At 41.3% G+C, this 12,024-nt stretch overlaps 1 protein-coding gene across 2 annotated transcripts; it reads right to left on the reverse strand.

Moving 5' to 3' along the window:
* Positions 1 to 125: 125 nt before the first annotated feature.
* On the reverse strand, positions 126 to 11,974 carry SLC35A5 (solute carrier family 35 member A5). 2 transcript variants are annotated; one of them, XM_086761445.1, is made up of 7 exons: positions 11,912 to 11,974; positions 10,391 to 10,543; positions 9,478 to 9,576; positions 7,708 to 7,841; positions 4,499 to 4,566; positions 2,382 to 3,177; positions 126 to 1,196 (listed from the first exon to the last, which is right to left on the reverse strand). In XM_086761445.1, the coding sequence occupies exons 2-7, from the start codon at positions 10,518 to 10,520 to the stop codon at positions 1,128 to 1,130; spliced, it is 1,296 nt and encodes a 431-aa protein (XP_086617571.1). In that variant the 5' UTR covers positions 10,521 to 10,543; positions 11,912 to 11,974; the 3' UTR covers positions 126 to 1,127. The 2 variants fall into 2 exon arrangements, with proteins under 2 accessions (XP_086617571.1, XP_010116382.1); XM_010118080.2 differs by lacking the exon at positions 11,912 to 11,974 and having other exon boundaries at positions 10,391 to 10,627.
* Positions 11,975 to 12,024: the final 50 nt, after the last annotated feature.

The raw sequence follows: 12,024 nt of genomic DNA on the forward strand, positions 1-12,024 counted from the left end.
TGTTGAAGGGCATCACTGTAGCTGCATATTTGTTCTCGGATAGCAGCCTCAGTGCAAAGTAAGCCCCTACACATAGCCTTTCTAAATGCCAAAAAAAAAAAAAAAAAGAACTTATGATGCATTCATACTGAATAACACACTTTTGTTTTATTCAAGCTCTTTCAAAGTTAGGCCACATAAGTTGCATGTAAAATTCACCATCTACTACAAAGGCAATCCAAATTTCTGTTTCCCCAGACAGTGGGAGATAGGCACACAACAGTCTCACACTGAAAACATGAGAAGAACTAGTGGCTGAAGTCAGTGAAATCTATTCTGCTCTCAGTCACATCAGAGAAAATCAAGAAGAAAGGACTCCACAGGAGTCAGTACAGAGTTACACTGATGTAAAAACAGGAATGAAGACAGAACCAAGACCATTCAAACTCAAATCACACTCTAGAGATCTGCCTGTTTTAAAGGATCAACATAACCTTAACCCAAATTATTTTATTTATTATACATTCTCAAGAGAAAGTTTGATGAGGTTGGTTCAGACGGACTCTTCTGCTCCACTAGGGATCCGTCAATCTGAATTGCCAAAACACAATAAAACAGTCAATATGCCTCATTATTTATAACATCATAAGTCCTGAAAAGAAAACTTACTGGAGTTTTGTACATTGGAAGATGCAGCAAAAATATTAATCAATGCTCATGTCACTTCTGCAAAGTGAACAGTTTTATCTCTGCTTTTTCTAAGCAAGGAATTCATACAAGAAGTTGCAGTGACTCAGGACACTCAACCAAAGTGGTAAGACATATGGTCAGAGTCCAGGATTGCCTTCCACAATGCAGCACATGTCACCTAGACCACCAAGTCCAGGGTCCAAGCTCCTTCTTGTTTCCATCAGTTACAAATGTTGTGTCTTTCAGTGGATTTTCAACTCCTGATTTACATGGATAGGAAGAGGGAATACAAGTCTCCATAGACATGGCTTGAATGTTTTCCTTATCCACCTCTGATATCTAACCCCAAAATAGTCTTAATTGCTCTGCAAGTGGGGAAAAATGACCCTTTTCTGTACTAATAAAACATTAACATTCTCTCACTATGAGTAATAGCACTGCTCTGAGCCAGCCTCATTCTAGAGGGAATCTTCATCTGTATCGATGTCACTGCTTGGTTTGTTCAATCTCTCAAATTCTTCTCCATCCTACAGGAACCAGAAGCAAAAGAGAACAATGTGAGCAAGTTATCTTGGTATTAATAAAATTAAGGAAAAAAAAAAAAAAGAAAAGGGGAAAAAAAAGAGTAAAGTTTATTTTGAAGGCATCACTTACATAAAATCAAAACCTTGTAATTTAAATCTCTGAGCAGTGTGTTTGACTCTTGCTCTAGGATATGCATGCTCATAAAAAACATCCCCTGTATCTTTTAACACTTTTTAGTGACTAAAACAGCTTGTAACCCAGTCCTTCATGAGGAAGCCTGCTCACACAGTGCTATTTGTTTTTACCACAGCTGCTCAATTGTAAGTGCTAAAATAGATACGGCCTGGTATGCCAAAAATATATGACTACGTGTTACTTACTGCTTGTTAAACCACATCCTAAAAAGGCACCACGTGGAATTTCTGGAAAACATCGCTCCCAAATTCAATGTTTCTTCGAATTAAAGGGAGACAGCACACTCTGGTGGTTGCAACGTGTATTACAGAACGCATCTGTCCACACAGACTAAAAGCACGCTGACATTAACCCTTTCCCCTTAGACTGACTGCTCAGCTCAACTGAATGACATACCTAAGAGCAAGCCCTCCTTGCCATGCACTAGTCAACTAGATTACGCTTCAAATTCGGACAAAAAACACTACCGGGCCTGGAGGAAATGTTTCATTTAAAAAAAAAAGTGTTAAAATTCTATATTTAAACATTACATTTATCTTCAGGTATCTTTGACTGTTAAGGTAGGAAGAATCTTAACATCAAATATATTAACTTCTTCGTTACGTGGGCTCAGCTAAACAGATTTATAAGTCCTACTTAAGTACAATTATCTCCCAGGCATCAATTCCAATTTCTGGATGCCCAGGGCCAGCAAAATATTTTGGTTGTAAAAGTTTCAAGAGAGGATTTGTACAAAGCTGAAGTCACTCACAGGACTGTCTATAATCACAGTAGGAAAGTAAAGCTTACCCAGGCTTCTTGAATTGAAAAAGCAGAATATGCAAAGCAATACGCAATCAATTTAAAAGATTTTAAGAAATCCTGAGGAGTTTAGTGTTTCAGTTGAGGGATCAGTCCAGTCACATGCAAAATGAATCTTCCAAACATCCCATAACATAAATGGAGGTGATACAAAAGAGAAACGAGAAGAGACCAGTACTGAAAAGCCTTACCCCACTTGACCTCTCCCATGCATCTCCTTTGACAAGTTTGCCCCTTTCCCGCAGAGTGGCATATTCCAGGCCTCTTGGTTTACTGGCATTATAGATGAATATGGAGAGAAGCACTACAGGGGCTTCTAAAAAGAATTCTAGAGAAGGTCTGAAGTCAAAGATCATGAAAGAGACGGTGGTGATGATGACAGTGGTGATCTGAGCAGTCATAACATGGAACATATTGTCTCGAAACTTCAAGATGAAGGCTACAGACAGCCCCAGGAAAGCTGTGACAAATATGAGAGCCACTGAGAAGGTGTTGTGCCCATAAAAGAAGCCACAATTCTCTATCTGCCTCCGGTCCTTAGCCCGCAGCCCCAGCATAAGCCCATTGAACAGCACCCCAAAGGCATAGAGTTTGCTGTTCTGCGTGAAGATGCTTTCAGCAAGCTGATCCTCATCTTTCAAGATCTTTTCATTGTAGATGTTAGCCAGGGCAGAAATGAAACACTGCACTAGAATCAGCAGATGGCCCAAGCTGAGACGGAGAGGTTTCAGTGCACCTGCCATGGTACTGGTGACATTCCACTGGAAGCCGTGAAGGAAACTTGGTGCTACGCAGTTGCCCTTTTCCAGGCATGCTTCCTCTGGTCCAGTATAGAGGAGGCAGTGGTTGGATGGACTAAAAAATATATTGTGATGGAATCCATGTGCAGCCAAGTTTTGCTGATGGCCTCCAGTTCCTAGAGTCAGGGCAACGATGGACAGGAATAAAATCACCAGAGATGCCCATTGTACCCAAGACAGTTTTCGCCTAGGAGTAGACAAAAAAAGCCACCAAATTTAGAAACACAGTGGCACAAATTAAATGACAGGAGAACAAGCTCTATAAAACATAAAAGACATAATGCCACAGATAAGGATACAGACGCAAAGAAAAATCTTGGCTTTTCAGAATTGACAGTAAAATGCCAAAACACAGCGCATACTTCTGTGGCAAGGGGGGCCCGGCCTGGTGATCACAGAAATACAAAATGGAGTATTATATAGAGATAACTTAAGGGAAGTCTTTCAGGATCATGTCAGCTCTAGACACTGCCTGATAACTTAAAAGCAACTGTTGTCTCCATGGAAACACGTCTGATGAATAAAACGAAATCACAGACATTAAAACAATTACCCTCTTTATTTGGTAAACTTCCACTACATGTCACTTTTCCCCCATGATTTTGTGCCCTTTTCTAGTATTTTATGATGGTAAACCACATAAATCTATGAATGTCATTTATAAGACTGTTAGAACTATTTATACTACTTTTTTTCACTCAAGCAAAGCTTGTTTATCTTGGGGAAAATCAGAAATTTGGAAGATTACATAAACTGTGATGTCACAAGAGACATAAAACTAAACAACTCAGAAACAGCATTTCAAGTCAGACTATCAGACACTCTTTCGGTATACTAAAACCTGTAGAAAAGGCATCTCTGCTCCATGTTCAACACAAGTGACTTTTTGAGTAGACCGTGAAGTTAATATCCATTTCTCTTGTCAGTCTTTTCTGAATCTAAATCACACCATGAAGAGCACAAATCAGATGAAGTGGAACACATAGGACAGAAAGTCTGGCTTTTGTCATGTGAATAAAGAAGGGACATGTAAATACTTTTTAAAACATACTATGCAGTTGACCAGAAACACATCACAGCTGGCACAATATTAGTGAAGACACCCCTACCTTTCATTCTTACTTATCTCATCCCCTCTTGTTAGATTCCACTTACTTTTAATTAAGAATTGCAGACTGGAAAGAAGTACTGCTGATCATGAAATACAATATTTCATGCACAAACGGAAGTACCCAAACCTTAACTCTGACCATCCAACAACTATATAATAATTATTTCAGTTGTTTTCCATCACAGTTGACTGAATGTGTGGAGATATGTAGTGACTTCTAGTAAGCTATTATTTCCTACACCTTCAGATGAAGAAAACAAAGCCATCTCTCCAAGCTGGTATAGCCACAAGAAAACAGAATTACTGCTCCCATTAGACAAAGAGAAAGAATGTAACTTAACTTCTTCATCAAGGCTAGGAAGATACAAAAATTTAACTTACTTTAGTGAATACTTACTTTAGCACTATCCTGAAGAGAAGAGCTGTTGTTATAATGACAAAATTTGAGAAGAGTACAGCCATTGCCTAGAAAGAGAAGATGGGGAACAAAGTTATACTCCAGACATAGCCTGGACATCCAAAGCCCACCAACTTCAAGTGTTCACCTTTTTGCAAGGTGCCAGAGTGAAAAGCATCATCCTGGTACTGAACTTCCTTCCTTACCCAAGTGGCAGAATAACATGCCCCAAAAATGGCATTGAAGTCCTATTTCAAAATCTCAAGCAAACTACAGAGCTTAAATTCCACTGCAGTGGAGAAAGCTGTACTGAAACAAAGATGTGAGAAAAGCAATCCAGTGGAAAACTTACCTAACAAAAAAGAAAACGGTTTAGTTTTCTGTCAGATCAATTCGCCAGCCAAGCTGACCAGTCAGCTGCAAAAACAGCTCTATCAGCACAAAGGAGGAAGTTGCTTCAAAGTGAAAACTAGAAAAGAGTAAGGGAAGTTGAGGCTGCTTCTGGCTGCAGTGCTAGCTTGCAGCGTTCAAGAAATCCCAGACTTGGACAAGGCACTTGCAGCAGATAAACTTACTGCATGTCAAGTGCATCTGCTTTATGATTTATCAAAGATAAGGAGGTGCTTGGCTTTAATTTTCAAGACTGCAATTGTACTAAAAAAAAAATCACCTATTTCAAAGTACAACTGAAGACAACTCTAAAGCTCCTGTCTAATTTGGCAATAGTTGTATAACAGTGACAGTGCTTGAATCTACGGCCATGATCCCAAGCTGCAAACTCCTTGTGTCAAGGACTGTCTTTCCAGTCTCTCTATTAGACACCCTACAACGGGACCCTGGACCAAGAAGAGGCTCTTTTAAGCACTGCAATTACCATTAAAGATCAGAATCTACCAGCATCAGTGGGGAAAAAAGGTTATTTTTGGGGGGTGGGAGTTTCCCAAATTGTGTTTTATTCAGGACTGCCCTGTGTAGTCAGTAAACATACAAAATGTAGGCATCTGAACTCTTTCCTCCAATTCAGCCTTAGAGTGAGATCACTTTTTTAGACAATTTTGCAAAAATACATATATGGATTCAGAAGTGCAAAACACAGGCTTTATCTTGAACTTTCTCATCTGCATTTCCACATTCCCAATTCTGCAATAGCAGAGCATTTTTCATTTACCAGAGGAAAACACAGGCCCTTTTCCCCTTACCTTAGTTCCACTCTATTCCAACATACTATCTGCTGAATAATAAATCTCATGAAACAGCACAACACAGAGTCTCAAGTAAGCTGAGGACTGACACATAAGGCATCTGCCTAAGAAACCACAGCTCAATTTTCTGCTTTACAAGATTACAACTTAATAAATATTCATGTTATGTGAGCACTGTGGAAGGAGAAAAAATATTGAATAAACAAGTGAATCTCAAACTAGCAGAAACCACTTCGGAAAAAAAAGAGGCTTGATGTAAAATGTACAAGTGTTCCATGTATAATCTGGTTTTGCTTCACAGTCAGAGCCTCCCCACCCAACATCTCTGGTAACATAATACGATCAAAATCTATAGCAGGATAGTTACAAGGAATTAATTTTGAGTTGCTTTGTTCTCTCAGGCCTCAAGGGACCTCTGTCCTAGATGAGAAGGAATAAGAAAAAAATTTAGCAATGATCACCATGCCACTTACACACCACAAACAAGGTCTCTAAAAAATAAGTCTTATCTTTAGGAGATGTCAGACACTGAAGAGTATTCATAGTTATAGTTGAAACATCAAGCAAAAAAAAATCTCACCAAAGCAACTCTATACTTCAAGCAACTGCTCACCCAGGTACTACTTAGTCCTAAACCTAGTTAGTTTTTAAAGTCACATGAAACAAGTTCAGTGAGGTATGGCCATCTTTTCTCAAGCATCTTGCCTCCACCTATTCACTTTCACGGTCTTGTACACTGTCAAGGTATTCTATCTTACAGGTATTTAGTTATCTCTTTTAATACTTGTTTACCATGATAATGTTACAATTTCAGCTAACTCTCATAAAATATATCCAGTTAAAAGGTATAAGATGCTAAGAGTTCTAAAAAAAGATGAATCTTAGAGCACATGTTCTGAGGGGACACAGACAAGGTGGGAGGGAATAGTGTAAAACATAAAAGCTGTGCATTTTATTAAAGATTACCTTAACTGAGCCAAATAAAATTAAGAAAGCAATAGTGTTTATGTAGTCTTCTAAACATCAGGCTCTGCTATTGCAAACATTATAGCTGAATTTCCTTCCTAAAGTAAAACAAACAAACAAAAACCACAGAACCAAGCACCTCTGCATGTTATTTTACGACATCCGATTCTTTATTTTAATTAGATTTTTCTAGCCAGGTCCTATTCTAGACTCTGGTCTGTCCCTGACAGAAATGTACACCTAAAAGGGCAACATTTTAAAGATAAATTCCTAAGGAGAAGGAACAGAAACATTTACACTTATTTTTAATGTCAAACAGAGGCAACAACAGTATTTTATAGCAAGCGCTAACCATCTGTTTCCATCTAACTTCAAATACAGATTCTGAACCAAAAGTATCCTAGCACGAAAATAAAAGAAAGCACAAAAACTGTACTATTTCCTAAGCATACGTAGATTCATCTAAAAGGCTGATTGTAGCTAGAAGAAAGTACCAATTAAATGTTGTGCTTAAACATAACTAATAAACAAGTGCAAAAATTAAGAGTCAAATGGATTCCTCCCCTCCTCAGATCCTATTACACTTACTCCCTTTGTGGGATTACATTTACTCATTTCTCTTTGGAGTCAGTGAGGAAAGAAAACAAGTCATCATGTGCAATCACATACATAAAGTGGTAGAAGCTGCACAGAAAAGCGCGGCTCAAATACCAGCAAGATGAGCAAATGCATTGAAAGAGAAATACAGAGCTGAAGAAACCAAAGGAAGGAAAGCACTGAAAACCCACCTAGTACTTAAGCAATTCAGCCTATTTCCAAATCACTTTGGATGGAAAAAAATACACAGATTCCCCTCTACTGAGAGCTGTACAACACTGACCAGTGTGCAAGAGAATGGGAAGGTCTGGCTGGTCAGGCAACAGATTGTTATTTTAACTGCAAATCTTGCCTTGCCAGTGTTACAACTGCAGACAGCCTAAGGGCAATGTTACCTACCACTAAGACCTTGAAAGATACTTTATTCAGTATATGTATACTTACTGGTTGGAGGTAGGACAGTACATAGAAGACAATCAAGTTATCCAAAAAGTAAAGAAAGGCAGGAATTGACCATTTCATGGAATTACAAAAATTCCTCCAGGAAAAACATTCAAAGGGATGATCCAAACAACCCTCTGAAAGGAAAAGAAATCAGTAAGAAAGACATCTTTCTTAATATCAAAAGCCCATTCCCTTATAACAGAATCAGTACCAGTGTTCTGTTTTCAGGAACACTGTTGGACTGAAAAAACTTAGGTACCACAGACTTCTGGCAACATAGAGGACAGATCTGGAGCAGAACATGCAGTCAGAGCAGCAACTCTGTGTCTATGGACATTCATCTCCTTGCTTCAGCAGAGGAAACATCACAGAAACTTTTACTCCCGTGGAGTATTTGTCCGCTGGGAGCAAAAATTCAATTATCAACCATTCTTTGGGGGCCAAAAAGCATCCCAAAGTCCTCACACAACAGCAACATTATTACTGGGTATGATTTTCTGATGATGAGCAATCAAATCTAGAACTGAAACAATCACAGACAGTGGATCTGTTCATATGGCACCCAAAGGGCAGCCAGTAATGTCAGAGATACAAAATGAGCCAGAACTCCATATCCGTAGCACACAGCACATAATCTGGGTAAAAAGAGAACATATGGGAAGAAGGAAGAAAGAAAGACAAGGCACAAAGAATGACATTTACTTAGATATTCTAGAGTTGGTGACAGAAGTACTTTGCTAGCACAGATTTAAGACTATACAATGTTATCTAATCCTCTTCTGAACCACTGACATATTATTTCAACAAAATTCAGACATCTGGAAGAAAAAAAAAAGGAAAAAAAAAGGAGGAAAAAAAGAAAGAAAATCAGAAAACAAGTAGTCAGCAGTAGCCAATGATGGCAAACACTGACTGAATATATTTAGTATCTTAGGTATATCTGTACTAAATGGTAGACGTAAAAATTTAATCAGGTTGCCAGAGTCATGACTGCTATATGGAAAAGTGGACAAAACCAACACTTTAATTTAACATGAGTCTCCAGTGCCTGACACCCTCTTCCAGTTTAAATGTCTGTTCTCTACCACTTTGAAACACTATGAAGTTAACCTCTCCTCTGTTTTATATCAGGATAGAAAAGCCAAAGAAAAAAAAAATATAGCCTGCAATACAAAACCAGTAGCTAGTGAAGCCTGACACCACTTTTCCTGAACAGTAGCTTCAAGATTTGTCTTCACAACAAAGCCACCTTGCATTATAACATTGATATGTTGCTTCTGACTCAACTACTACTACACACACACAAAGCCCCTTCAGTAGAAGGCGGTGATGCTTTTAAAGAAAAGTGGTCAGAACAACAGAACATAAAGGCCAATCCTTGAGTTAGTGCAATTTATAAGCTTCTGTTCAGTCATGACGTCACAGTGAGGTGGCTCCTATTGTCCTAGCATGATACTGTGCTAAAATTCTGAAAATGTTACGTCATGTCTTCATAACACTTTCTAATTCAACCTGTCTCCATTTCAGCTACCATACACACAACTCAAGAACACCTGAATTTACATCACAAAATAGAGTAATAAAAGTAAAGTTTATAATTCTGCATGGAAGACACAATTCCAGCGAACCTTACTAGCAGGACCTACTCCATAATACTACATGTGAATCTATCATTTAAAAAAAAATAACCACCAGAAAATCAAAGGATTTGAAGTACAACAAATCTTAGAAAGTCAACATATTCTAGTTATTTTAAACATAGGTACGTACCTTTTTTCTTAACCCATAGTGCCAATACCACACACAGGATCAGTTTTACTACTTCAGAACATATGTTCACTGTTGTAGGAAGGTAATCATATTTGTTCTCTGTGGGATTCAGCAAATCATAGAGAGTACACAATCAGATTCTGTCTCCTGTGTTCATAATTAGAGCAAGAAACTATTTTAACACCTCCAATCAGAATTTTAGCCACTTTCCATAAACGCAAAAGGCTATATCAGCACTTTCATTATAAATACTCTATGATATACAACTTCCCGAACAGTCTCCTTTCTGAGTAGAAATCTTCCCTCATTCGGTCCCAGTTTAGAACAGAACTTTTTGCAAGAACCCAAGAATATCACTGATTTAAAAAAACATAAAAATTGGACTGTTTTCCCCAAACACCAATATGCTGTTTTTTCCCCTCACAAAAAAAAAACAGCTTCCAGGATGACGCAAGCTTCTTCTAGGACTGTATCTTTCCTTTGTTAGCATATTTTGCTAATACTTGGCAAAAGGAGAAGCAGTAATACTAGGCACTCATAGCATGCCCACTGTGATATCACTTTTTTTCCTAAGCCTATTGAGAGACAAATCTTTCAGTTAAGAGATGTACCATTGATAGTGCTTACACAACAATTTAGTCTTTGAAAATAAGCTATAAAATAATTCACTGACTCATCTATCAAGGGTGAACCTCCATGTGGATCATACACCTTGCAACCCAAGTTATCACTTTATGTTAGACCAGTGACTATGTAGAAATTTTCCAGTACAGAATACATGTCACTGTTTATATAATAGAATGTTTATGCTAAGAACTCTGCAGGTGGAGAACCAGGCTTTTGGGTTTCCATTTTACCCTAAACATCAACTATTTCTTATTTGAGGTAAATTACGTTTATTGCCCAACAGCACCTTCATTGGCAGAATACTTCATCAGGAGGATTCGACTTGAGCCCAACGCAATAAACACTCCTCCAAGCATAAAAGTGTAGATGGCTGTCTTGGAGCAAAACACAAAGCGACTACAGCACTTGATCTTCATTCTGCCGTCTTGCTGTCAATGCCCTTTGGATGACAAGATGAAAACACACTACAAATTGTACTTCCAGAAACTGGTTAAACAAGGTGAAATGTGTGTATTTTACTGCTTTGTGTTATCTTGTGCAAAGATGCTTACACAAGCCATGAACTCATTCTACAGCTTTTTCTTTTTTTTTATTAAAAAAAAATGAAATTAAGTGAGAAGGATATGCTATGAGGACCAGCAAAGGGGGATAAACAATGTATACACAGTGACTCAGTGGCACAAAGATGTCAGTTTGTCAGAAGAGTGCATCTACGGAATACTGTTTAACCAAAAGAATTAAATAAATTAACATGTTTATTTTCCTTTACTATTTTTTAAAGGTGTTCTCGTTCCTGACGCCAGCAAGGAAAAGTTTTACGGCTGTGGAGCGAGAACACCACCACAGAGATGACCTGGGGCCGGCAGCGGTACCCGTGTTCCCCATTTCCAGTGCTGCCGTTACTCGTCAGATCCGTTAACGGGCCCCCCAGGTCTGAAAAACCGGCCAGCAGACGGCCAGCACGGGCCCCTGTGCCGGGGGAGGACACGGGGAAGCCTCCTCGGGCCGTCTGCGGGCGAGACGTCCGTTCAACGGCCGCGACAACCGCTAACGGCTCGCGCCGTTCCACGCCAGCGGGGCCGGCCGGAGCGCGGCAACCCTGAAGGGGCCCTGAAGCGGCTTCAAACCAGGCCCCGAGCGTCGCCTCCGCGGGCCCCGGGGAGACACGGGCCGAACACCCACCTCACAGCTGCGGCGAGAGCGCGGCCGGTAACGTCCGCCGAGCGCTCCCCCGCGCTGACCGCCCTCTGCCACGTCACCGCCTCAGGTGGACGCGCGGCGGCAGCGAGGAGCGGGGCTGCGGCCGAGCGGGGTGAGCCGGACTCCGAGGCGGCAGCGACCGGTGCTCAGACTCCGCGGCGGAGCACACCAGACACAGGGGCTCCGGGGAGGCCGCGGCACCGCGCTCCTCTTCACTCTCGCTGCACGTCCAGAGCGCCCATCACCTGGCTCCCTGTCCCCCCCGCCACGCCCGCGGGAGCACGGCCAGGCCCTCTGCGTTCCGCACAAAGCTCCCCCACTCCCCTTGCCGCGCCACAGCCGAGGGGCACTGCCTGGCTCCCGTCCTACCGGTCTCACCTGGCGGGGCCGGACCCTCCCGCCCGGCAGCGCGCGCGGGCGCGCGGTGCCTCATTCTCTTTTGACAACCGGTCCCGCCCCTCCAGGGCCACGTGACCACGGGGAACCGGACTCCACCCCAGCGCTCGACACCTCCACCACTTCCCACACAGGGCGAAGCGCGCATGCTCAAGAACAGTCATCAGTTTCCCACCCCGCCCCTCCCTCCGCCCCTCCCCTCCCTCCGCACCTTCCCGTCATCGGCTGCGGCGCAGGCGGGCGTTGCGCTGCCGTTGGCCCGGGCCCACCCCCGCGCAGGCGCCCGGCCGGGCGCGGCGAGGCGAGGCGTTGAGAGCTACTGTG

Source organism: Chlamydotis macqueenii, chromosome 1 (genome assembly GCF_036417535.1).
Source record: "Chlamydotis macqueenii isolate bChlMac1 chromosome 1, bChlMac1.mat, whole genome shotgun sequence".
Classification (NCBI taxonomy): domain Eukaryota; kingdom Metazoa; phylum Chordata; class Aves; order Otidiformes; family Otididae; genus Chlamydotis; species Chlamydotis macqueenii.

What these genes read in the sequence shown, in the direction of transcription:
- SLC35A5 (XM_086761445.1), bottom strand. Translation starts at nt 10,520, where the DNA reads ATGAAGATCAAGTGCTGTAGTCGCTTTGTGTTTTGCTCCAAGACAGCC. An exon ending in GAAGTATTCTGCCAATGAAG is followed by an intron (nt 9,577 to 10,390) that starts GTGCTGTTGGGC and finishes TGAATCCCACAG; the next exon opens with AGAACAAATATGATTACCTT. An exon ending in ACTATGGGTTAAGAAAAAAG is followed by an intron (nt 7,842 to 9,477) that starts GTACGTACCTAT and finishes TTTTCCTTTCAG; the next exon opens with AGGGTTGTTTGGATCATCCC.